At 43.0% G+C, this 27764-nt stretch overlaps 1 protein-coding gene across 2 annotated transcripts in view; it reads right to left on the bottom strand.

The window, feature by feature from the left end:
- Positions 1-1117: 1117 nt before the first annotated feature.
- ABHD3 (abhydrolase domain containing 3, phospholipase) overlaps positions 1118-27764 on the bottom strand; it is a 379776-nt gene continuing 353129 nt past the window's right edge. For both annotated transcript variants that reach the window (XM_086965630.1, XM_086965631.1), the window contains one exon: positions 1118-2060. In XM_086965630.1, the coding sequence (XP_086821756.1) occupies positions 1882-2060 (179 nt within the window). In that variant the 3' untranslated portion in view covers positions 1118-1881. The remainder of the gene's footprint in view (positions 2061-27764) is intronic.

Raw genomic sequence — 27764 nt, 5'->3', positions numbered from 1 at the left:
TGATGCCAAACACCGGCTGTGCATGGTTATGAGTTTGATTTCATGCAGGACTGCGTGGGGGCGCTACCAGTCACATTACTAATAAAAGTGTGTAAAAAGAAAAAGGAAACTAACGTGAGTTGTCTTGCAAGATCGGCATGCACACTCATCCATCCTGCAGTGTCCTTAGATCCCTGGGGCTTTGCAGCAGTTTTAAGATCTTTTTAGAGTTTTTAGATTTATATGTTTCCCTCGTCTTCATTGTTTGATTTTGATCGCATGAAAGTGTCACTCATTGTCGTTAAATGTCACACATAATTACACTGTAAATTATGGAAATGTCACACATAAGCAATCTCAAACTTTGGCACCTATGCAGGCTAGGATTCCTTTCACCCTCCACTGGTACAGGAGATCACGATAACTAGTTTCAAGGCTTTTGTCATCCTCGATACACCATCAGCCACTTGCTTACAGGGATGGCTAAAGTGTCCCCTTAAGAACTGGATCTTGTTCTGCACAGAAGATCCATTGACTTGGGTATGAAATTTAGAGGGTGAGAGACCTACAATGGCTGATATCGTGAATTCTTGCCCAAACACTGAGTTCTAACTACTGCAAGAATTAAGCTCTATGAAGCGTGAACTCTCTTCCATCACCACTTGCAGAGAGAGGTAGACCACTGGTAGTAAGAAGAATGGGATGGCACAAAGTCACCTGGTGCACACAGATAAAGGGAAAAAAACAGTCCATTAAGGAAGAGAAACACAAAACATAGGACTGTGGATCACTGCAGTCCTTTAAGGTCAGCGGAAGAACATGAAACTGAGGGGGTTTAGCATACAGGGGGTTAATGTTTGCATAGTCTAGTCATATGACATAGACATGAACACAGCAATATTTCTAGGTTTACACATAGTGTATTTACATATTTGTCATCAGAACTGTGGCAAAAGTTATTCAGTCTTCCATACTTTGATGATTTAGGTAACATTCACAAATGTATGAACTTGTGATATCAACATTTTAATTACCAATTAATTTCTTATTTGATTGGAACTAGGCAGATGTTTGCATTTTACTATTTCGAGTTCACAATGGTTTCATGTTTGCAGAATCACTGTACACGAATGACTAATGTTTTTAAAATGACATTGTTTTTATTTCAGTGTATTTTAGATTTTTGTTTTAAATAAATATTATAATTCAACCTAAAAGTCTATCTTATAAATAAGACAAACATGGTGTAGGCATCATAAAAACAAAATCAGCCCGTCTTACAATGCTCATAGGGTATCCATATAATATCCAGAACAAATCCAAAGCCTTTGCAATCTATGATTTAAACTACAGATTACATTAAATGATTAGTGCACTTCTGCATTCATGTTTCATATCTCATCACGCTTATGAATAGAAAATAAAGAATCAGTGCTTTTTAAACAGGCCAATGTTCCTTCAGCTACATTCCAGAAGCAATACGCCGGTACAACTAAAAAATGACTCATGGACATTAAGTGCCATTACAAATTATTTGGTTTCCTACAAAAAATAATACCATTGTAAATATTCTGGTGTAAATTAAACCCTGAGGACTTGTATTCTGTGTGTGCATGGCAATAATTAAGTGCAATTCAATACCTGGAGAGTGCTATTTCGTTTAAGGTCATTATTGGTAACATATGAAAAAATAAAATACAAAAGTGAAACCCTATGTTTCTACTAATGTCTTGCTACAAAGGCTTAGTTCAAAACACTTTTTGTACATATTGTCTTCATTAAGTCTGTTGGCTTAACTTCAATGACTAGAACTGGTGAACTTTGTGCAGTTAGCGGAGATGCCTTGATCAGATCTTGGCAATGTGCGTCGAGGATGAGCTAAGAAAGCATTATCTCGAGGATTCACATGCTAGACACTACATCGCCATGCTCAAATACAGCCTGCGCAAACTGGCTGAACAGTCTGTCCATGTAAGTGCACTGCCTTGGCCATAAACCCTCTAGAAAACCAATATGCCCTCCATGATGAGTCAACACCAAAGCGACATGTGGATTTTGTTTGGCACTTTCCACAGGAATTGCTGGAAGACAAAGAAATAGGACACACATATTAGAAATTAGAAAATATGCATGGGTAGATGAAACTTTTTTTTAAAAATCAGTTGTTTTTGATTTTCTGCGCTAGATACAACTTTCATCAATACAGTGTATTGCCACACTAATCTCATAAATCAGTCACAGGTAATACTTCTTTGATCGTAAAAAAGGCACTGGATGTCATTTGAGCCAGGTAATCAAAACTATAATTAATTTCGATCATTTTTGCTGTTACTTTAGTGAAAACAACCCACATCTTTATGCTTTGAGTCACTGGAATTGTCATCCAGAAGTAGATAGGTTTAGGACAATTCTGCTAGGACAAACTATGGTTCTCTCCTTGCTCCCTAGAAAAAGTTACTGTGGTTGCCTGTTATAAGTATGGTCTCAATGCTAGAATCTCATAAAACCTGCAAAAACTCCTAGCTGGGGGGAAGAGTTGCCTACCTGAAATATCCTAGAAGTGTCATACATCAAAAAAGGATCACGAAAATGTCAACCGAAAACAGACCTCCCACCAGACCAGCTTCCCTGATAGATCCACATCAACATAAGTCTTTTTTGTGTCACTACAATGGAAGGTGCACTGAACCTATGAACACTTAATTTCACAGCCTGCCTTGTAAGACCGTGCCCCTTCCACATCAGAGACTGTCCCCTCCACCTTCAACTCACCCACCTCATCAAGTCAGTCAATCAAACGGTCTCAGTATTCCTTTATAATCCGCAGAACACAACACTCAAAGAAAGTTTCAATTTCCCCGGATGAGGTATTTAGCTACTGCTGATTAGCATAAGGTGTGGTACCAGAATCTTGTTGTCAGAATATCACCTGAGATAAACATTGTGTACTAAATAGCATCTTCAAACATATCTTCCCATTGGAGTCAAAAATAAAAAAATTACACCCACTGAGATGATATTTCCAAAAACATATTAAGGACACAATATTTATGCTAGACAGTATTTCTGTTGCACAATATTCTGACATCAACCATTACTGCAAAACTCTAGAAAAAGAGGAATCCAACCATAACCAACCTGCAATGGAACTGCCAGAGGTGTGCCCTCTGAATATGAAAACCACAACATTGATAGAACACAATACTGAGGACGGAATATTGAAAAATATAATATTGATAGGTGAGTAAGTCTAGATATTCCACACCTAACTCCACATATGTGTACCTCTGAGGTACATAAATCTTCAAAGTATATAGATCTGGAGTTAGGAATGTTAAATCTATACTTTCCAATATGCATTTATCTATCGATATTTTGTTCCCTCGCAAGTCGGTTCTCAATATTCTTTTATCAGGATATTGTTGGTATCATTATGCAGTAGTACAACCCTGGCACCTGGGCACATAGCAATCAGACTTTAAACCTAGCAAAAGCTGTTTCCAAAGGCACTATTACCTGCAAAGGCATAACTGCTCTGAATAATTGGAATTACCCTACTGGAAGTACTAAATATGTTTGATGAATTGTACTTTATTAACCAGAGAATCTTCCTGCCCAACTCTCCAATTTGGAAAAAAAAAGTCAGACAAGGTAAGAAACTGACTGCAGATCCGTAAGAAAACTAAAAGCACATGTACGGATACATGTGTCATCCTGGGACAAAATGCTGCACTTTTATTTGAGACTCAGAAGAAAATGGTAGGAAGAACGTAGATGAAAAATAAGCAAAACTAAGGGGGAAATTAATCCATCGAAGAGACATCACAGCCCCTTCTGGTGCAGGGGAACTTTATGGTGGTTTGTCAGCTTTGAGTCTGGGAAAAGAAGAAGCATGTGAATGCAAGAAGGAAGATGATTTGGGCTGTTTTAGGGCTGTACAAAGAAGTGGACTGATTTCACAAAAAGGAGATGCAATTTGTACAGGGCTCTGTTGTCTACTGAACGGATCTCGGGTAACGAGAATTCCACCTCATTTAGCCCCACATGATGTATCTGGGCACAAACAGCTAGTACTTTCCGTCATACCTTCTGTTACAGCTTTTGGTAGAGCTCCAATGGGCATAAATTCCCTCTGGAGGTTCCGTTCAACTTTTCCCTAATGTTCTTCAATCTAGCCAGCTCTGCCATGCAGGGCTCCTCAGTCACTGCTTACTTGCTTTGAGGGAGTGCCAAACTACTTCTAGGATGATATCTCTAAATAGTCACTCATTGAGACACCAATAAGGATCCCTTTTTTGATCCACCTGTCCCCAACTTAATGTGCTGATCATGGCCCAATATCACCTGCACCTTTTGTTGTTCTGCTTTAAGGCAGGTGCTCAGAGGGTGTTCTATCAGAATCATGTAATTAAATTAGTCAACTGACACTGGAGTTGTCTCCCTCCAAATATTTAGACGCCTCAGCTTAGATACACACCCATGTCCCTCCCCTGAGGGAACCACTGTACCTCCAGTCTTTATTCTGTCTTATCTAGTTGGTCATCTAGTGCTAAATTCTAGTCTTCCACTATAATTACAGGCCCTGAGGCCTTATTGTGTAACTTTAGACATGTCAATCTGAGAAAGGGTTCCTGATCCTGACTGCTCTTAAACCCACAACTTACCATTCAAAAGCAACTAACACCCATAAACGTGTCTTGAAGTCGGTACAAGGAGCTCTCAAGATGCCCATCTCTTTTGTCTATGACTTAGATGAGGTGAACTACTGCAGAAGGAAAGAGCAGTACATAAGTCTCCAATTGTCTCGAGAAAGTGAGTTTCCAGAATGAAGAATATGTTGCGCGTTTCAGGGCCTGAAAGTCACCAGTCTTCCAATCCTGAAGTTTAGCCCTCTCCTAATAAAAGACACACATGTGAGTATCTTATTCACTATCCAATGTAGGATAATAGCATTGGAGCATTCCTTGATCCCAATGGGCTTTCAATCTTCCATTCGGTACAACTAATTATTCCTTACTCCAAGCCTTATGCCTTCCCTCAACATATAACAAACAGCAGGAATTCCACACTAACGTCTGTCTCACAAGCTCAACTATCACCTAATTTCCTAGCAAGATATCTTACAACTCCATCTTTTCCAATATACATTTCTCTCCCCTGCCATTGGAACATTAATTCAAACAGGTGGTCCAATCGATAATCTATGCCATGTGTGCAGAGGGAATCTGCCACCCACTGGAAGACCCTCCTTTGTTTTGTATTGTAGTAACTGAGAGGTTCCTAAATAGGAGAACCAGATGCCCCTGGAAGCTAAAGTCCACTCTCTTTCTCGCTGCTCCCTTTATCCTTTCTTTTTGCTGGAAATGTTGTACCCTTGTCAACCTCAATTACTCTGACCTACCATCCCACAATTCCTCTAGTGAAAACCCATGTTCCCGCAGGTCATTTAAATCTTCATTTACTTCCTTGAGTTCCTGCTTCATCACCCCATTTTAGGGAAGAGAACTCACCCTACAAACCCATGAGTGTTTTGGTGAACGAAGCTTCAGCTTCCTTAGCTTCTGGTGGAATAGGATTTGCCATACAGAGTTAATCAGTCCTTTTTTTTAGCAGTGTGTCCCCATTTTATATGGTGCTTTTCTTTTCACCCTGGTCCCTCTCCCTCTTCGGAGATGTCATGGGGTCCTCAATTTATAGACCTTACTGAGTGCCCCGTGATGTTAGATGTACTGCCTCATGTAACTAACCCAACAGAGACCTGTAACTCTTCAGATTCTAGCTGCTCCAATCTGACCAGATGCCTTGCCCTCCCAGAGTCAGGGATCCCCAAAGGATAACCTTCTACTGGCATCTCCAGACAATGTACGCCTCAAAGAGTAGATCATTGCTTCATACTACAGATGTCATTTACAGACATAACCTAGGAGCTGTCCAACTCAGCGGATTGAGCAGGACATTAGCTTAATCTGGCAAATGGTGCTGCCTCTACCCAACTCTTGTGTGTAGATACTCTATGGCCATAGAGTGGTAGGATACTGGCTCTGCTGGAGATACTGTTTTGTGACGAGCCACCTTCCCAGTTCTCAGCCTCGACTGGACTATCCGGCATCCCGTCTACTGCTCTTGGGTGAAATCAGGTCGCAAGTAGGTACTGCAGTTCTGAATGAATCGTGAACAGGACTCACTTGGGCCTCCCCTACCTCGCTAATGCTGCTGATAGACCAGCCCAGTTCCAGGCCCCTAACACTTTCCACTCTATATTAGTATGAAGGTCCAGTCTAGCCCTCAGTTCCAAGTTTGCCCGCCACGGTTCATGGTCTCTGCCACTCCCCAGGTACATTCCGTCACAGGGCTCTGTGAAAGGTCCCTCTTTTTTTGTGTATCAGTGACTTCTATGCCTCTGCCGCACCATCCTGCTGTAGGGCCTCTTTATGTCTGTTCTTGGTGTAGGGGTGTAAAGATTGCTCCATCTGACTGTTTCCTGGGTTTGGTCAGGCCTTTATGCTGTTGTGCTGAACACCTGCTCCAGTCAGTCGGAGAGGTGTGGGCTGCAAGGTCCTGTGTTGTGTTGTTGTGTGACCTAGGCTTGTCACCAGGTATATCGCTGCACTGGATATCTGTAGTCTATCCCCACTGTCCGAAGATGACCAAGATTCCAGTTTTCTCCTTTTAATTGGCAGATATCAGGTCTACTTCACTGTAGACCAGAATGGAAGGACGTAGACTACATCTTACTCTCCTGCTATGTAGGGCAGGCCTTCTGCTCATTGTCTTTAGATAAGAGGATAAGGATCATTATCAGGTTTTGAATGGTGATAAAATCTAGTGAAAAGAAAATAATCCAGATCGGATTCAGACATAAGGTGTTACTAAAGTTTGACTCAAAGACAGGCTTCTCCGACAAGTAGCTTGTGAGCTACTGACCGCTTTCCAGCTACCTGTAAGAAGCTCTCGTGTGTGCAGCCCAGCATACTAAATTTAAAGCTTTTGCTTGTCTGAATTAATATATGTATATCAAAATTTAAAAAGTGTGTATTTGAGATAACAATGTGTGTGTCTTTGGCACTCCTAGGCTAATTTTTGAAGAAAAAATGGTTGGAATTCCGAGATATATTAAAACTGTTATTTGAGTGATAGGTCATTCAGTGTTGGGGAGACATATTACTGTGGCACCAGGGGTGTTGCAGTTATGACTGTTAGTATTACCCATGTAAAGTCTTTCTAAATTGAGAACTACTTTTTTGTGTTACTGCTGGAAGCCCTGCCTGATGTACTGAAGTGATCACTGGTGCTAATCTTCGATAGGGTAGCCACTAATGTAATCTTGTCTGACGTGGTGACTATTACAACACTACAGTGCTAATAATATTGGTAGCGCAGGGTGGTTTTTATTGAATATAAGGAGCTCTTGCTACGAAATGGCTGTAGACCCCTGCTCTGAGGCTTATGTGAAGGTGTTTACCTAATGTATGTGCAGCTTAGAGTTTTGGATTAGGAGTTTTTGAGGACTGATGAAGAGTCTCAGACAAAGAGAGCAATTTTCAAAATATCAAGACATCCATATCCTGATGCAAAGCCCCAGGTCAAAGAAAAGATGCTCTGAATGACCAGGAAAGTGCTGACCTTTGTCTGTAAAGAGCCTCTTCTAGAGACTGCAGACAAGCGCAGTGGCTGAAAACATATGTAGATGGGCCATGTAAAATAAGGATCCTGGAGTAACACTGAAGTCAAGATTGCTCTGGGGTCAGTGAAAAAGAGGAAAGACACTTTACCGATTCTCTGTTAAAGCAGGAGATTGTAACATTTGCAGTCTATGATCCAAAGTATCGATGGCTTCAGACAGGCAAGGCCAGAAGTATCATAATGGGACAATTCTCTTTTTCCAGGATAGGTCATTGTTGAGTGAGAACATGGTGAAATGTATTCCATGGCAGGGGAAAACCCCAGATTGAAGTTTGTGAGAAAGGATCTTGATCAGGGTTATGCTGTGACTGGCTGGATGTTGCCTGGTCTAGATAAAGAGGTAGAGATTATTAGCAACAAGTATGTAGTTGCTGGGAGATTTTTTTTTAATCAATTAAGTCGGGCCACCGGGCATCTCTGAAATCTGAGTAGATATGAAATTGCAATGAGAATTTAGGTCATTGCTACCAGAAAGTTGTAAGCTGCAGAGCGAAAGGAGATGCTGGATGGCAAGATATACTGGAGATGCAATAGAAATTTGAAACCAGAAAATGTAGTTTAAGGAGGATGGATGCTGTGCAGAAAGCATGAGAATTTTAGCACGTTTAGATGACTTGGTCAAAGTGGTTATGGATGTCAGATACTGTCTCAGGAGGCAAAGAAGATAGCAGAAGATTATTGAGGTAGTGGTTATTTATTTTAGGCTACACACATTTCTCCTGTGTTGTTTTGATGAATAATATCTTATTTCTTTGGGCATGAACTTGGACAGAAAATGAAAAAAAGCAACAGCAGATCTGCAAGTCAATGTAATATGAAAATATGAAAAGCAGTGAGCCTTAGTCCAGTGTCAAATGTTGTTGAAAGTCCTAACGGGGAAAGCAATTATATGTGACCCATCCATTGATTTGAAGATGTAGGCTACCAACCAAAAATTACTGTGTCCAGTCACACTCTGTGTTGTTAGCCAGAAAAGGCTAGTAACAGTTTAAAACAACTTAACATAGACTGTAAACATTGTCTTTTTTTAATTTAATTTTTTTTAATTTTGTATTATTTTTTTGATGGAACATCAAACAACTCAGCAGGTACATCTCAATCAGTGTCCATCGATTACTACTTACAAGATTTACAATTAGTAAGGGTACAAAGTATACGGCATTATGGGTTTCCTTCATGGCCCCCTTGGTAGCTCCCACCCCCGAGCTAGATATCTCTCGAGTTCCTCAGCTAGGTGTGGGCCTAGAGTAACAAACCCCTCGCCCACGCGTCATTTTATGCGTTTTCCAGTACATCTATATCGTCCTCTTCCATCTCTAGATTGTAGTAGCTCAGCCATGGCTGCCAGACTTTCCTAAACTTTCGCAGGCAACCCCTCACTTTATATACTGTCTTTTCTGCACCCATGTACATGACCATGCCGGTCCAAACATTGTCTTTTTTAACCACAGGAGATGTATCCCAGTTTCTACAAAGGGCACACACTCTGAGAGAGATGACATCAAGAAAATTAGAGCTTACTAAAAGAGTCTTCAAGAGCTATCTCACACTGAATCAACATAATTAGTTACAAGTTAGTGAGTTTCAGTTCAGCAAAATCTGCCCAAACAGTGTTCCCTTCTTTAGAAAATTAGGGAGCATTACAAAATATGGATAACCATTTGTTTTCTTTGAATATGTCAGCCTTCATTGTCAGGAAGTTTCAAAACATTTGCTGAAGCCAAACTGAAATGGTCTTACCAGGCAATGTGGGATGAAATATTGTCACACAGTAGAAGCTGACAGTGCTCCGTGCCCAAAACATGAATGTGCTGTTAAGGCCAGCCGATGGATTGTCAGGAATGTTTTAGTGTTACTCAGATGACTTGGGGGAGGGCCAATATGGGTGGAGTATCCACACAAGATTCTTAAGTATGAACAGCATGCTTTAGTGGTCCCCAATCTCGATGCTCAGTGGATACGAATGAGGGTGAGGAAGGTCACTGATCTGGTCATAATTCAACTGAGTCAGAGTTTTATAGGGGAACTCCCTTCTATTTGCTTAAAGCCAGGAAAAGAAATGAGAACTGCATGTTACCATTAGGTGTGGGTGCAATGGTGCTACCAGACATCAGCAGCATTCTCTAGTAGTAGAGTAAGATTTGTCATCAGCAGGGTGGGAGCTCAATATTGGTACGAGAGGTGAGCCTGACCTTTCCGCAGGCTGGCCAGCATTCCCCCCAAGCGCAAGAGGATTTAAAGGCATTAGCTTCATCTTCTTCTGGGTCACTAGCATGCCAATGAGATTCTTTCGCTGGCACTCCAAAGATGTACCAGCACCCGCTGTGCGCTTTAGTAAAGTCATTTTGAGGAGTACTAAAGAGAAAGTGATCTCTTTAGACCATGAAAGGACACCAGTTCCCTCAGCAATGGAAGCCGAGGGCTTACTTGGTCCCTCTGATGCAAGTGAACTCTTCATTCAACAGCCTTCCACCAAGGCCTGTGACAGCCAGCCACCACAACTAACACCAAGTAGCGTTGAACCTACCTCACTTAAGCCCAGGTAGGACACTTTTCCTGATACTGCTGAATAGAATGCTGCCACGAATGATGCACACAACGAAAAACTGTGATCATGAAATAAATAAATCTTTACTGCAAATTTTCTCAGCGTGAGATAAACTATTATCACTGAGAGGGCTAACAATCTGATCAAAAATTAATTCAGAATTACATCCAGGCGTGTATGTTCACAACATAAGCCCATAATTATGATGAAGGTACCAATCAATAATAATAAGCCAAAAAACAACAGTCAAGCATCATTTCAAAATGAGGACTCACACAAGCGACAACTAATTATGAAGATATTTAGAAAGTGTAGACAGACAAGGCTAGATATAAACAAAATGAGCAATCTGAGACAAAGCATAACACAATAACCACATATCAGCAGACTTTATACCTCAAATCAGGACAAGAGAAATGGAAATAAAGACTAACTATAGAGTGAACATCCTACCCGAAACAACACAGTAAACATGCTATTTACAGTGGGGTCCAGATGTATTAGACCTAACTACTTTTAAGAATTAATTGCACTCTCGAAGATAAAGAAAAGGCTCAAAATGCCTGCTTTGAACAGAATAATAGAATTAGCAAAACACTAATGGAAGACTCTAAATACAGGTTGTGTCTGCACAATATAGCTTAAAATCTGGAGGCAAAATCTGGTGTAAATGGTGCAACCGGTAAATACGGATTGTACAACGTTGGGTAGTCACTGGGTGCGCAATCTGTATCGGATATGAGTTTTGGCATCAGTATTCCCAATGTAGCATTGACAGAATGTAAAAAAGTTGAAAACTACTGATACAGTATCCTGAACTGTCCAAACATTACATGCCTATTAGAACCACTAGATACGTTCATACGGTAGAGAGCCTGGGGAGGTAATTGATCTGAGTGTAAATTTTCAGTCCATATAATACACAATGTAAGCGATCTAATATTTAATGAAAAAATGTCCAAGACACACAGCGTCCAAAATAAATCCATATTTCATTTCTAATCATTATTTTGTATCTGTGTTTTCAGTATTCCATTCAAGTATAAAGTCTTATTAATAATTCTTGTTAATCCTGTATCACAGCCACTATGTTATACTAGTACAGCCGCCAAAGTCTTCCCCTCTTACTCAAGCATTATCGTACACATATTAAAAAGCTGGAACAAAGGAATCATGTTATAAGTCGTGAATCCACCACTGAGTTGGCATCACAGTATCAGAATGGTGGTGTGTGGTGCGTCACTATTTGGGCCTGTAATGACTGAAGCACCGCCCATGGTGCCAAGTTGACCCAGAAACCGCTCCTTGTACATCCTCTGGCCAGAGGCTATATAATTAAGGGGCAAAGAACACACAAGTTCTATATCCCGTAGCCTATCTATGTGTCTGTGGATCAGTTATTAGTGTGCACCGCGACACAGGGCCTAATTCACCCATACACAGGGCCCGTCACATTGGGGACAAGGTTGGGCTTCTTTGCCAGGGCCGGACTGGCCGTAGTGGGCACCGGGCAATCCCCCGGTGCGCCGCACGGGTGGGTGCCGGTTTTGGGCCCGTGTGGGCTGTTTTTGTTACAGGGCCATTTTTGCAGCATAGCTGCAAAATCGTCCCTGTAACAAAATTGGCAGAAAACCGGCCCTGGCAAAGAGCTCGGCGGCACCCCCAACCCCCGCCGGGCGGCCGAGCACTTTGCCAGGACCGGTTTTGGTTCCCAGTCTGGCCCTGCTCTTTGCAACCTCCAGCTAAGCCCTGCTGATTTGCCTGCGGACTATCAAGATCGACTCTACGCGCCGTCGGTCTCTCCTGCTCCTGACTGCCGCCGTGTGCATCCCGGCCACTGGGCCATCCATCCCAGTGACATCGGCGCAGTTCTCGCTGTGCGGCACGCTCCTCGGCTCACCGACGACCTTCCAGCTCTGCCTGCCTTAGGTGAGTACCAACCGCGTGGCTGGATCAACTTCCACGGCCATCGTAGGCCCTGCATGCGGCCCTGCCTGCTACTAACTCAGTGCTCTGGAGCAGCCCCTCCCTCCTCCTGACTTCCTCGCGCTCGGCAGTGTTTCATCTGCTCCAGCCCCATGTAAGCTGACTGCCTGTTGTCTGCCCCACAGCTGAAGTCCTGCTGCTCGCTGGGCCCTCTTATATGATACCTGCCAACAAGCATTGGCAGCTACAAAGATTTTCATCAGCACGACTTCACTTCACATGTGTCAAGAAGCACTGATCAATACAACTCATTCTTCTCTTCTCCTGCTGAGCTGTGTCATCCACTTTTGAACTTTTGCTCTCCAGTTCACCCCTCATCAGTGCTTACAAGCCCCACAGTCATAGCTGAAGATGCGAACACCGGGGTGCCCCCGCAAGGCCCGTATCCTGCCCAGGCCACACCTCAACACGCGCTGGCCAGCGCGCTGCCTCCCTTCGGTGAACTTGCAGACACAGCCACTGCCTCGCCGGAAGACCTGGATCAGAAGGCTTGACAACTATGTTGTCATGACTCATGAGACTGATGATTCTGTCAAGAGATCCCTCGTGCTCCACTATGCGGGTGAGGGACTCTATAAAGCTGTTTGAGCACCTGGCCAGCACGGGTGCTGCAACCAACTATGACGCAGTGGTAAGAGCACTCAATGCCCATTTTGAGCCACAACTTAACCTGGAATACGAACGATTTAAGATCCGCTAAGCCCGCCAAAGTGAAGGGGAGTTCATAGACACGTTCTCCGCGCATCTGCAGGAACTAGCCAGTACATGCACAGCGGACGACCAACCAAAGGAAGTAAGGGAACAAATTATACAAAGCTGCAGGAACAAAACATTGAAGTATCTCATCCTATGACAGCCCAAAATCACCCTGGAGGACTTCCTCATCTTAATCTGGCCCATGACCTATCCCCCGCCAGAGCCATGGAAATGTAAATAGTCATCATGCAGCAGTCAGAAAGGAGCACATCGGTGAAGATAGAACGTGCTGACGAAGTTCGCTCATGAGACAGGGTGAACAGGCCCAGAACATCAGCCCCTCCACCGTCTGGGTCCCGATGTGGGTAGTGTAGGCGAAGCAAGGACAGCTATACTCAAAGTGTGGCACCCTAATCCACTTTGCCACCGCATGCAGAGGTAGGCCTAGAGGAAGAGACGCAAGAGGGAGGTGAATACCATAGAAATCAGTAACGCAAAGATCCCCTGAAGACCCGGAATTACAGGGCACCGCTAAGATGTCACCTCGTTACCAGCACCGTTTAAAAGACTCATCTCCAGACGAGAAGGAGTAAGCTTTCCTCATCTCGTTCACAAACAATCTCAAAAGGAGCAGACAACCACAGCCCACATTGCAGGATCCAGCATCAAGGTCCTCATCGACACTGTGGCCTCTGTAAAGCTAATGGGGATCCAGCAGTATTGGCGCTTCCAGTTATAACCGCCTCTGTTCCTAACAAGGAAGCTGACAGCCTTGTTGGAAGCTATACCGCTGAGGTCATAGGTCTGATGGTCTTCGCATGCACCGTGAAGGCCTTCCAGATGGAGGAGATACTAAGCCAAATCCCTGACATATCCATCAAGCCGATAGCTGTCTGGCACCGGCGTGTACTGTTTCACCTAAGACCACTTGTGGGGCACAAACTCAACAAAATCGAACAACAAGGACTGACCGAAAAGGTATCTAATCAGACGCTGTGGGTGTCCCCCATGGTGATCTCCGAGAAGCCAGAGCAACCAGGCAAGATACGACTATGAATAGACATGCGCCTCTCCAAACAAGCCATCAAAAGCAAGAAGCATATAATGCCAACAATGGATGACATAATTTCAGACCTAAATGCCTCAAGGTGGTTCTCCAAGCTGGGCCTTAACACCGGGTTCCACCAACTGATGCAGGCGAAGAACAGTCCCTATATCACTACGATCTCAATGCACCTAGGGGTATGCCGATAAAAGAGGCTGAACTTCCGAATTTTCTCAGCGGCAGAGGTCTTCCAAGATGTGATCCGGGAGACCCTGTCCGGCTTACAAGGTGTCATGAATGTAAGCGACGACATCCTGATCCACTCAACGACCACAGAAGAACATCACCAGCCCCTTTAAGCGGCAATGAAATGTCTGTCCAACCATGGAGTCACCCTCCATAAACAAAAGTGCTCTTTCTCACAGTAATCAGTCGAGTTCTTTGGTTACGTCTTTAACCAGGAAGGAGTCCAGGTGAATTTCCAAAAGTCCCATGCCAGCAAACAAGCACCGGCTCCAACTACAGTGCCGGAGGTACGTAGCTTCCCGGGAATTGCCACACACTATAGCTGGTTCATCCTGAACCTGGCGACTGTTGCCAAGCCTCTATGATCCCGCACCAAGAAAGATGCTCCCTGGAAGTGCGGCTGCAGCAAAGAAGCCCTGCTCAACAAAACAACAATGGCCTACTTTGCCTCTAAGAGGCACACTGAGCTGTTGGTTGACACCAGCCCCGTAGGCCTGGGAGCTGTGACCACCCAGGAAGGGAAACCGGGCAAGTGGACACCACTTGCATTACCAGCAAAGCTCTCACACCAACGGAAGCTCGATACTCACAAATAGAAAGAGAACCACTGGCAATCAAGTGGGTGTGTGGTCACTTCTATCTCTGCCTCAGCAGATGGCCGTTCTGTGTGGTCACCAATCACCTACCGATTGTCCCCTTATTCTGTGGCACAGCGCCACATCTTCCACTGCGGATCGAACATTGGGCCATCCAGCTGCAACATTACCAGATGGAAGTAAGGATCCAAGAACCCTGCTGACTTTCTCTTCCGTCACCCACCATCCCCAATGGATGACAGAAGTGACAACACAGACACTACGGAGGAGTATGTGAGCATGGTGTCCCTGAGGAGTGTGCCCTCAAGTGCTCAACATCTCAGAGATCAGTGAAGCACCCAGAGCTGACTCGGTCATGTAAAGGTTAAAGCTTGTGGCAAAACATCCTACGAGATGACAGCAACTGTCATTGCCCGATAAGGAATGCCTCAGTAAGATATGGAGAGCATGCAATGAATTGAGCGCCACAGCTGAAGGCTTAATATTACTGGGAGCACGCATCATAATCCCTGAAAGTCCCCAACTCCGAGTGACAACTCTGGCTCACGGAGGCAACCAAGGGACCGTTTTGAGGAAATCCCGGATAAGAGAGAAAGTCTGCTTCCCAGGCCTGGAGGCAACAGTAGAACACAGTGTGATTGTTCATGCCAGCTCACAAGTCTCCAAGAGCCCCGGTGGAAATCATCACGGAGGAGCCATGCATAATCTCATGGTCCTAAATAAGCCTTGATTTTAGGTGTTTCCCAGATAGACGAATGACAGTAGTGATTGTCATCAGTTACTCTAAATATCCCAAAGTCAAAGTGGTGGATTCAATGGTATTTGTGAAAGTTGCACCAGTGCTGGAGAAGACCTTTGCCCTGTTTGACCACCCACAGGAAATAACAAGCATTTGCAATGTAATAGGTCTTGCATTTGCGCATTTTAAGCTATTGGCATTGTAAATGACAATACCTTTTATTTATGTTTTAAAAACAAAAACAAAAATAAAAGGCATTGTCATTTTCAATGTCAATAGCTCAAACTCGTGTAAATGCGAGACATATTGCATTGCAAATGCTTGTTAAGAATGTTAAAACCATAGAGTGCGGATTGGCACAGTTGAGTCCAGCTCAGCAGCGGTAGCAGGGAACTTTGGTCTCCCTTTGTCATGATGGACATTTTCAGCACGTGGATCAAGGAGTCAGACGCACTCATTTCGAGTGGCACCTGAATACAGCTTTGGCAGGAAACAGGAAGTAGGCATCACAAGGCCAAGCTCATACCACTGGCGGCTACATGTGGAAATCGCTGTGCTAACTCTAGTTGTTACAAGTTTTTTTCTTCAAATTATGTCACAATCCATAGGGCTCTATAGGGAGTAACTTGAAATGACCCCCTAAAACTATAATTTAGGAATTACGGTAACCCGTGGTCTTGATAAAAGTGCAGTTACCGCAGCACTTCTAATGGATGTCTGGATGGTTTACTTCCAACAGCACCTGGACAGTGAGGACCTGTGTGGACCAGTGGAGGATGTTCGCCTTTTTAGTGATGAGAACAGCAAAACCACAAACCAGCAGCTCTCCCGCCCTGTACCACAGTGGCATTCCACAAGGACCCGGGCTATGCAGCGTGGATGGCAAATCTATCAAACTATGACAAACTGGTGGGCATGCAGTGATTTGACTAATTATACTGCATTAGCGCATATTAATGCACGCTGTTTTCTCCAGAGTCAATAACCTGCTGACTAGGATCTGCGAGGCCTCCGCTCGGTCTGGAGGCAGCAAGAAACCAGGGCTGTTCATCACCCCTGAGCTGAATGCCCCGCTGCCATACCTTACTCCCGGGTGCCTGCTGTTTGACGGCTTGTAGTAGTGCTGCCCCTCCATGAAGTACAGCCAGGCAGAAGCCCATGACAGGAGGCAGGCGAGAGGCAGCAGCTTGGGTCGGGTCATGGTCAGTCAGTGATTGTGGCTCATGTGATTTATCACTCTGAGCCATAGCGGACAGACCCTTCCGGGTCCGCCCAAGGGTGAGTAAGGGTGTCTGGGACCACCCTTTAAACGGGCCATTGGAAATATAAGGAGCCTCAAAGGAGCTTACCCGTTAGTCCTCTGATCTAAGTAAAAAAAAAAGAAAAGAAAGAGCGCAGTGTCCCAGAAGCGGGCGTCGCGCTCGGTATTACATAAAAAAATAAATAAACCGAGCGTGGTGTCCCTGAAGCATCTCTTTAGAATTTGACCCCAATAACATGTGCATTGCGCTTTCACTTTAAAGGCGAACGGAAAAAATAGTGTTACCGACTAATAAAAGAGACAGTGTAACAACGCGAGAAAAAGATAGAGTCCTGATGGGCGGTCCCAAAAGGAGACAGGGCAGTAACAAGGAGGGACTAAGAAGCCTCATTATCAATCGGAAGCCAGCATTTACCATTGACGATGACGCCAGCCAATGAAAAATATGGGGTGGGGAGGCTTCCACACCACATCTAAAAAATACCCTAATACAGCATGGCTCGCAAAGCGAGCAGCGCATGCGCTGCAACGCTAGGCGAGACCTAAAAACGGACAATGGACTTCCATTTAGGGGGTAGAATTCGAAGATTTGTTCACAACCTTAATCATAAAACACAGCTGCATCATTCCACAGTGGCCACAAACCATCAGTGATGCGGTGATGGTACAACTGGGGGGAATGATTTGGCCGACCTGGGCACAGGGATTTGATTGGTGCTATGACAGCCTGGTGACAGCTGTCGCTCGGCTCATAAGACCCGCAGACCTGGTATGGTCCGAGATAGTACCGCAAGTTGTTTGGAAGAGGGTCTTGGATAATGCAGCCGTTGAAAGATCCATCAAGAAACTAAACATCACTATGTCCAGAGTATGCAAGGCTCACTGCTGGGGCTTCTTGAGGCATGGCCTCAATAACCTTAAGACGCAAGGATACACGACCAGGACAGTGTGCACTCGTCGGAGGTGGGTATGGGCCTGTTCCTCCTCAACATTGGGAAGGCTTTTGAGCTACTTGGATTCAGCTACGGTCAGGAAACATGCATGTGGGGGAGCTACCTGAAGTTGTGAAAGCACAGGCAGCGTGGCAGGACAGCACAAAGGGAAAATAGAAGAAGCGCAATAGCCAAAGGTGGACCCGCTCAAGCACGTGCCCTTCAAATGGCGGCAGGGGCACAGGGGGCAGGATATGGGGCAGCATGGGGTCAGCAGAAGGCTGCCACTGCACTTGCAGTCTGGGGCAGGCACGAGGGCCACCCACAACACTTGACAGCAAGGTGCAGCCTAGAAGCTGCAGGAGAGGTGCTATACCCTGGCTAGGAAAGGGCTTTCACTCAGGGTGCTGTCACAAGGTGCTGTAATGGACTAAGGACTAGTGGATTTGAGCTATAAACAATGTGGGACAATAATGACATTATGCATGTTTTTTTTTTTAACAGATTTTATTGTGTGAACTCACATATTATGCATATCTCTGTCACCCAGAGACAAATGCTACCATCAATGTATCAGCTATATCTTTAGTCACATTCATAACAATGAATATCCATTAACACCCCCCCTGGAAGAAATATTGCCACAGGATGTAATCAATATGCAACCCCCCCTCCCTCTGCCCCCTCCCGCACCCTCCCTGCGTGCCAGCTCGCTCACCTGACGCATAAAATAGCAAAACATTATTGCATGTTTTAAATAATGAGCTTACACTTCTGGGAGTAGTTTGGTACGTGCCCCTTTACTTCAAAAAGTACAGTGCTAGTTGTTTTCTCCTTCTGTGCACAAATGCAGTCACAATCCGATCCTTCTCAGGCTGCAACAAAAGCAGCACCTTCCATGCAAGCTCCACAAAAGGGAGGAGCATGGAGGGCAGGTACTGGGGATTGACGGAGCAAACAGAGGCCTGGGCACAGGTGTAGCTTAGTCAGTAATATTGGGGGGAGATATCAGCAACAGATTTTTCAACTATCAGCTAGCATATAACACAGTAAAATATGACACATGAGAAGCAGGGAATGGGGGGTCTTAAGAGGCAGGGGTGAAGGAGAGGAGGGTGGACTGTAGAGGTATTTAAAACACAATATTTGGCAAAATAAGCAATATGAGTGCATGAGTGTCTTTTTTTCTGTCTGTATATAAAAATCCCAGCTGAAATCTGACAGTACCCAACTAATTGCTAGTCAATACATTTATTAGGAGTTGTAACATCCCAAACGTCCCCCTTAAATTATGCCCCCGGGCTTGGGGTGACACAGGGCTTACTGGCAATCCATGGGGCGTGTCACCAGGCCTCAAGTCTAAATTCACCAGTAACCTCCAAATGCAAACCATCTGTACACTTTCCTCTGGCTCAATTGTTTTCTTTCTAGATGTTTCACTTTCTTCAAGAGTTCCATGGTCGTTCGATTGCTCTCATGGTAACCCCGCACATTGAGCCTCATCTGTATGACTCTCTTACCCATGGTAATAGATCCAGGGCCAGTGCTTTAAACGGGCAGGTACTGTCCGGTGCTAAGTACCTGCAGTTCTTTAATTTCAAAGGGAGAGTTCCTGCACTTCTCAGCACTGACTCAATACATTTAATGGGGACTAACACCAATCTGTAGGAGAAAAATAGGTATTCTGGATAATGAGAATCAGAACTTCTATATTTCGAATTAAAGTCCCCACCTACCACCAACCAATTACACTGGTCCAACTTTTCCCTGCACGGCCCCTCATCTTCCTTCCTTTTATTGGATATGCAAAATGCTGAGGCGGGGTTTGCAGAGCTGGGCTGGCAGGCTGCCTGGGCGCGAGGGCAGCATTTTGATAGTGGTGGGAACTGGACACAAACACACACACACACACCTCATGTACGCAAGCACACACGTTACAGGCACTCTCCCTCTCAGCCACTTACGCACATCATTCATACGCTTGATACGTTTATTTTTCACAAAATAATTTGACTAACTAGCTAGCTAACATTCATCACTTATTCAGGCTACACTGAGTGGCACGAGATGCATAGTGTGCATGACTACGCTAATCACAGAGTGAAGCAGGGCAGGCCCTCTCCAACCACTGACAGTCTGGGAATTTCAAGCTTCTGGAATCCTAAACAGTAACTACGCCTATGGGTACACAGAGGCTGGGTGTGCTTACAAGCTCTTCCACGCCTGCCCTGCACTGGTAGACTCACCAAACCTGAGCCTGCCATGCTGCCCATCCACATACCCTGGCTACAGAGAAATGTCAGGTTCTGATGGGGAAAAGTTGAAGTGCCGGTATTCAGCATCGGTGAGTACCCGGCTATTCAAAGCACAAGATATAACTATTTGCATGTAAATGTACCCTTGAAAGTACATTTTCCTGGTCAGATTAAATTACAAATGAGAAAATGTGAGGGAACACAAGAGAGGTTGGTCAATAACAGTCTTTAGCAGTCCCTAAACAGCGGGAGGTAAACAATTTGCAGGACTTTTTGAAAGTTAAAAATGATTGTGTGATATGGATAGATAATGTTTTAGATGAGCGTGTGAGTGCCTAAAATCCCTAGATGATATTAAAAATGTAGAAGACACTATATCGTAATTGTCTGCTGAGATTTTGTGGGGTTTGGCATCAGATGTCGTCGAAAGTCCAATCGAGATAGGGATGTTTATCTTTTGTGTGAAAGCGAGGTATGATTACTGTGGCCGACTGTTTGCCTAGAGGAAAGCTGCACTGACCAGGATAATTCTTGCAGGACAAGGTTTCATTTGAATGTGTGTTTGTGTCACCTTTGCATGATTGATTTCTGTTAATTCTTTAGCAAAGCAGACAATTGGTATTTGTTGCTAATGCATTGTATTTAGTTGCTAGTGTACTGATGAAAGAGTGTGTTCATGAAAATTATAAAGGAGGGTGAACTGCTGCAAGGAGGGAGTTTGTCATCAGAGCGCACCACCTGGGTTAGGTCAGTTGGTGTAAAGCATGCTGTTATTGGTTGGAAATTTGGAAAGAAACTTTTGAGTAAACTATTGATTTTTCTGTTGAACCGAGCAATTCTTAATAGAAAATGAAATCTTTTAGAGTTGTACAAGATTTGTTTAGAGGAGGTGTTCAGATACCTCTTAGAGGGAGGGAAGAAGCCATGCCCTAAGATACTGCAGGTCATTATATGGCGATAAATATAGGGTTACACACACATTTATTTGGCTAGAACAATGGCATAAGATCACTGAGAAAGAAGGTACTTTGGCATTACCACGTTATGGTAAATTAAATCTGAGAATTATTGAAAATCGGAGGAGAAATGTATGAGATGAAACCAAAACCGAAACCCATGCACTTTGAAGAGTTTAACGAATGGGAGCGTGTGGCTCACAGCAGAGAAAAAGAGAGATATCAAGGGCGAGGGAAAAAAGCAGCACATACTTATGCAGATGCGAGGGGGGGTGCAGAGAAGAAAAGGTGGAGAACTGAAATGATAGAAGGAGAGACATTATACCCATTATTGCAAAGCGGAGACGTAGAAAAAGAGACCGAAAAGAGAAAGAAGGATAAAACAAGAGAATCTTGAGAAAAAGATGAAAACAGCAATACTGATACTAGTGATAGTCTATTAGATGTACTAATGTCCGAGCGACCACCTCTGTATAATGAAATTTGAAAGGAGGGAGTTGGGAGCGAGGTTGCAGGTGGGAAACCCATATTGCCTACTGCACCAGTAAATAGGAGCCCTACTATGATAGGGATTTCTCCTGTGAAAAACGTCCAGAGTGTGATGGGGACTATTACAAAAAATCCAAATATGATAGAAGGAAATTGAGGGAAGTGTGTACCTGGGGCCTCCAGTGTGTGTACAGTCCCAGATGCACTTCAGTTCCTGTTACAATTGGACCAGTGGTTTCAATATATAAAACTGATTCTGGGGGATATAGGATTCAAACCTCAGCTTTCCCGCTCAACAACAAGCATCAGAAGCTACACCTATGAGTCGGAGGGTGGGAGAATTTTTTTCCTTTAAATCCAATCAAAACAAGTTCTTCTTGTGGTGCAAGTGCAAACCCATCTGTGCATCAGTTGATTTAGACCTTTCAGGTAGTTCATGGGATTACCAGATTTGGATTTACTTACCTGGGAAACGCCTTTAAATATGCATTGCAGTAGCACACCTAAAGTAAAGGTAGTATCTAAAGCCCCAAAGTGACATCGTGGTCTAAATGTTCAGGAATTGGAGGACTTTTTGAAAGTTCTTAATGCTATATAGAACGAGAGTGCAAGTACAGAAGTGAGTCAGGGAACTCTTCAGTCCACTTTGAAAGTAACTAGGTGGATGTGGGAAAATTTAAACTGGAATTAGATGAAATGGTAAGTGGTTGTCCTGCATTGGATAAAATAGAACCTTATCAGCAGAATTAACTTTTGTTCACGAGTAAGGATGTTATTAGGAGAGCAACACAAGCCGATGACAAATCATCTGAATTAGCTCAGAAATATGAGGTCGATTTGGAACAGACAAAGGCTTTACAGAAATGCCACATACTCTCTTTCAGTGATCAGGACCTAGAACATAAGAGAGTACTAGGGAAGAAGATGCAAATTCAGGAATTAATCCACAGCATCCGAATTTTACAAATTAATTACCTAAATTAAGAGAGAAGCCTGTGGAGTGGTACAAACAAGTTGAGCGATTTGTGAAACTTTTGAAGGTTTTGTGGACTGATTTAAATACCTTGTTTATTATTGTGGTCCCAAGTGATTTGTGGACAGCATGCAAAATAGCCATAGAATGGCCCGAGAGAGAGACGGCAAGAGATCAAGCTATCCATGACCTTTTACTTCTAGAACTTCTACAGCGGTTCTAATGCTAAGTCCATTCTTGCTTCCTTGATTCAATAGGGTTTTCCTATCCTTGATGTAGTGTGGGGTTTAAAAGATGTTTTTACACGTACGGGGAGAAGGATCAAAACTATTTGTCTAGTCATCAAATACTTTTTCTTATTTTCTGTATAGCTGCGACATACATTTGTATATGCGTCTTGCTGTTGAGGACCAATATTGTACGATGCTGTGGTCTTTCTTTGGTAATCTTGTACTTCTATATTATGTTCTTGAGACAGATATATATATACCAGCCTGGCTTTGAGTTTGTAATAAACATTTTAATTTCTAGTTATTGATTCAGACTTTTATTGTGTGGACCTAATGATCATACTGTAACTTAAGATTTAATTTGTTGCTAACCCCTTTTTCTTTCAGGCTACTAAAAAGATTGTATTGAAAGGAGCGGGCAAGAGCGTTTGCACTAGAAAAAATAGAATTACCATATCCCCTTTGTTGTAATCTATCATCCTCAAGTGTAAGTCCAGCACAGGTATTTCTAGGAACCTGCATTCCATCCACAAAGTCAATGGAAGGCTGAGAAAAATATTTTCAAAAACATCACTGCAGGTTTTTAGTCAACCAAAAAATCTAAAATACTTTATTTCAAAAGCAAAGTCACAAAACACATAACAAAACATAGGTTATGACTCTTCCAAAGCAAACCATCCATCATACCAATGGATAAACTCAACATGCCACAAAGGCCCCTCTGGACTGTTTTATGAAAGGGACTCATATGCCCAGATTATGACAGAGTGCGGGAGGAGCCCTTGTGCCCCATTACAAACATATCCCAGTCCTCTGTATTGTGGCTGATTTTAACAGCGCATGCAAAAAACAGAATGACAGCACACAAACTTGGAAGAGCATTTTTTTATCTACAGGCGCCCCCAGATCTTTGATTGAAATTCTGAAAACCTCCGTACTACTACACAGACTGCACCTAATTGTGTGGCGACCTTCCGGGCCCCCACCAAGTGCAAAGGATATCTGCTCCTCCTGTTTCATTGCTGAGGAGGGGCACCTCTAACCTTCCTTTGAAGGGCCAATGCCACCACAAACACAGACACCTGCACAACTATAATAATCAGTAAATGCACAAAAGAGTTTGCAGTGCAAAAAAGAGTGAACTGGCACACCAAATGTTCTATGTTTGCCTGCAGATACTTAGCTCCACCCCAAAAGAGGAACCCAAGAAGCACCCTCACCCCCACATGATCCAGGGGTCACAGATACTGAAAGCACTGCCCTTGCTGCACTGTGAAGATTGTGCAGGGACACCTCGGCATACGGTTGGAGTTCCACCAATGAGGGCTGTGGAATTCAGTCTATCTGTATACTTACCCATGAAGAAGAACCCTGGAGGGTCTGCACTCAGAAAGCCCCTTAAGGGAACACTCTATATAAGCATCACGTTCTGGTTGAAATGTACTCAGCAAACAAAAGGGAGCAAGAGAGGTAAAGTCGCCAGGTCGCACTCCACTCATGAAACAACAAAATACAAGACCTGGTGACTAGAGCACACTATTTTTCTTTGAGATTACTGGGTCAGACTAATACTAATTCTGCCAAAAGCTGGCTCACCAAATGCCAGTCATATCTCATTCACAGTGCTCAAATTCATAAATGTTTGTCGGAACTCCAAAGAGAACTGGAAACTGTCAAAAAAGGGTGTGAAAGGTCATAAAGTACATCACGTAAGCATCACCAAGGGAGCTGCTCATTGGTACTCACCAGTTTGCTCACGCTATCATCACTGGTAACTTTCATGTCAGTGAGAAAGAATAAAAGGCAGCTTTGGGGCAGAATTAGTATTAGTCTGACCCAGTATTCTCAAAGAAAAATAGTGTGCTCTAGTCACCTTGTCTTGTGTTTTGTTGTGATATGTCCTTAACACACCCTGCATGGATTCTTTGCACTTATGCATGATCAGTAAAATGGTGCATGCAAGTGATAAATACATTCTTTCTTTTACAAGGTGTTATCATGACAAATAACTCAGACAACTGCTTGTGCAAGAGTGCTGACCTTATTGACTTGGTACAGTAATAAAAGACCCAGGTTATCTGTAGCACATGAACAATCTGTTGTATTTATATTTTATATATTTTTTTTATTAAACAGATATGCGATCCACTTTTACATACAAGAATCAATAAAATGTGCGTTGGCAAATGTCCGAAGTATTGTACATATAGGGTAAACAATCGTTCAGAGGGATCAACAGCAACATACGGGATGTATTTCGATTTTATGTTTTAAGATAAATCAAAATAATGACAATGTAATGCAAATAATTAAAGAATAAAAAAGGGAAGAGAAAGTAAAACAATAAAAAATTAAAAAGAGAGAAAATAAAGTATACGCGTGTGGTAGCGAGAGAGAGGGAGCAATTCAATCATCACAACAAATAACCATTGAATAGCAGATTGTTGGTAAAGGACAAACAGTATTACATTTTGAATCAGAACATTCCGCACTGAACACAAGTGTGAGAATAAATACCTGCTCATAGGAATATAACAGCAATTAGGAACCAGCATTTAAATCTGTTGTGTTTATAAAATGTCTTTTTTGGAATGTTTTAAGCCAGCAAAACATTTAATACTCTCAAAGAACGGACATGGATCGTAAAACTTTCATTACAGAAACAAAGACACTATGTCACGGCCTGGAATTTAAGATTTGACCAACTGTGAGGCTAGAGAATTCTCACTGAATAATCCTAAATAGAGGTGGAATATATTGATGGAGCAGGGTTTTCGCGAAATGAAACCTGCTCGGATTGAACTCCTCATTGTGTGAATTATTAACCCCTTTAGTGCTCATGACAAGGTCAACTCGTCATGGGTTTTACCTGCGCTGTGCTTATGACAAGTTGACCTTGTCATGAACAATGGGGATCCTGAATACCCAACGCAGGAGGGGAAAACCCCTTAGCAGCCAAGGTGTTAACCAAATGGCATGAAAACTAACAGTACAAGACTAAAAGGGGGAAAGATGAAAACTGAGCAAGCGCGAGCTGGGAATGTTGAGTAGGCCGTAAATCCACAAGATTAATGCAGAAAATAATAGTCAAAAGTCGAGAGTTTATTTTCATTATAGTTAGAAAATAATAAGCAGTGTGTAAGAAAAGAAAAAGCAAGCGAAAGCATGCAAAGAGCATTTAATAGTGGAGTTTTATAAAATGATAAATTACAGTTGTATTTGTTTTTCCTAGAAGTGTATTTTACTGCTCTACAGAAAAGGCCTGAGAGTCTTTTTTAGAATTAACATGTCATATTAGAGATGTAGAAGGGAGAGAAACTGTGATCTGTCCTTCGCAAGTTCCTGGTGATGGCCACAGTTGCGCAGAGGAAAAAAAAAAATGAATGGAACTTCCTGGTTGACCGAAACATGAGGACATTTGTACTACAAGTTGATACTTAAGTGAGAAGGAGAAACGTACAAACCATGGAAGCTTGATATTAGAATTTCCTCTGTTGGAAGCTGATTACAATGTGCAAAGTTAAAACAATAGGACATTTGAAAAGTTAGGCACGTCGAGATTTGTGTGACTCTACACCACTTGCTTTGGACCAATAAAATTGAATAATTCCATGAGAGATGATACAGTGAGGGTTGGACCTTTAGTGAATATAGGGTAGAACTATTAGTAGTAACAGGGTGGGGGCTAGGCGCATTTTCCTTACTTTGCAAGAAGAGAGAGCTGTGTTGCTGTTTCCTAATTCTATGGGCTAGTTGTTGTTCTGCTGAACCTGACTCTTTGACTTTGCTCCTCAACTCTTCTTGAGATGGCTAGCTTACTCTCAGGGCCAGAGGGTAGCTTTTCAGATTTCTAGAAACCTTGCGATATTGGTTAGTATGATATTCTGAGTTTGCATATATCTGTTTTGCAAATGTCTATCCTTTGTCTCTAAGACTATCCACTCTCTCATTGCGCTGACATTTGAGATGTACAATTGATGTGGATTTTGTTAATGTTTTTCTTGTTTGATGACCTATGATTCGAGCTGTATTGTACTTGATGAGCAATCACATTTATTTAGATAAAGCATTTTAGACCCTCAAAAAGAGTTTGTCATTATTAATGTCATTGATTTAGTTATATGAAATGATTATTCTATGGTGATACTCTTAGAAATTCTGATATTATTTGTCAATCCCTAACTAACTAAATAAAGATTAATCGCCTAGAAAGAGAATAAATAGTATGAACAAATTGGTAAGATAGGTTTATACTCACCTAGCGTGAAGGGGATGGTTAAGTATTAAATTGGGTCCAGATGATAGAAATTTTTAAGTCCCTAAATACTGGATCAATATTTACAGGGCAATAATGATTAATAATATATTAGGTTCAGGTGTTGAGTATAGGGAGCAGAAATCGTTCTTTTACTTCTCTCTGACAGCAAGAAGCCATAAACAGGTGTTCCTGAAATGATCCACAGCTTTAGGTGAAAAAACAAATCCTGGTTCGACGGAGAGTGGAGGCAGCACAAATCACTCACAGATTTTGAAGTCTGGGACTGGTCAATGGGATACCGAAAATGGCAGAACCAGAAAAAAGAGGAGCAAGAGCTCAATTATGAACCTGGAACCCAACATACTAAGCAAGGAAGGGAACAAAAAGACACCGCTAGGACAACAAAAAAGAAACGTAAGGGGCAAGCCACCCAGTGGATTCTAAATAAACTAAAAGCACTGTGACTTACAGGTATTAGCCATCCCCTTTCTAAAACAGTAAGGTAAAGCAGGGTACTGGAGATGAAAATAAGGATTTGGCAGTCAGTAAAATCTGAGTCGTCTACACTAACCCCTTGGTTCCTACACACCTTGAAGCCATTATTGACTACAATCTCCTGGCTCCGGAGAACCACCCTTGTCCAGAACAGGAATGGGCATGTTCTCTTAAGAATCAGGCAGCACAGCCTTGGGGCATTGCTCCTGGGGAGAGCCAGGAAGAATAACTGAATGAGGCAGGAGATGTCGCCAGTAGGAAATCCACCTTTTCTGCATGGTTATCTCAGATTTTTCAACTTTTGCTGGACCCTACATTATTTTCTTACTCTGGAACTCTGTGCACTCTAGACCTGCTACCCAGAACCAGAGTGCATGTGCTCCCCCTTTAAACATGG

Source organism: Lissotriton vulgaris, chromosome 4_1 (genome assembly GCF_964263255.1).
Source record: "Lissotriton vulgaris chromosome 4_1, aLisVul1.2, whole genome shotgun sequence".
Classification (NCBI taxonomy): domain Eukaryota; kingdom Metazoa; phylum Chordata; class Amphibia; order Caudata; family Salamandridae; genus Lissotriton; species Lissotriton vulgaris.
The sequence above is the reverse complement of the archived record's forward strand: the minus strand, read 5'-3'. Positions and strand labels throughout refer to the sequence as shown.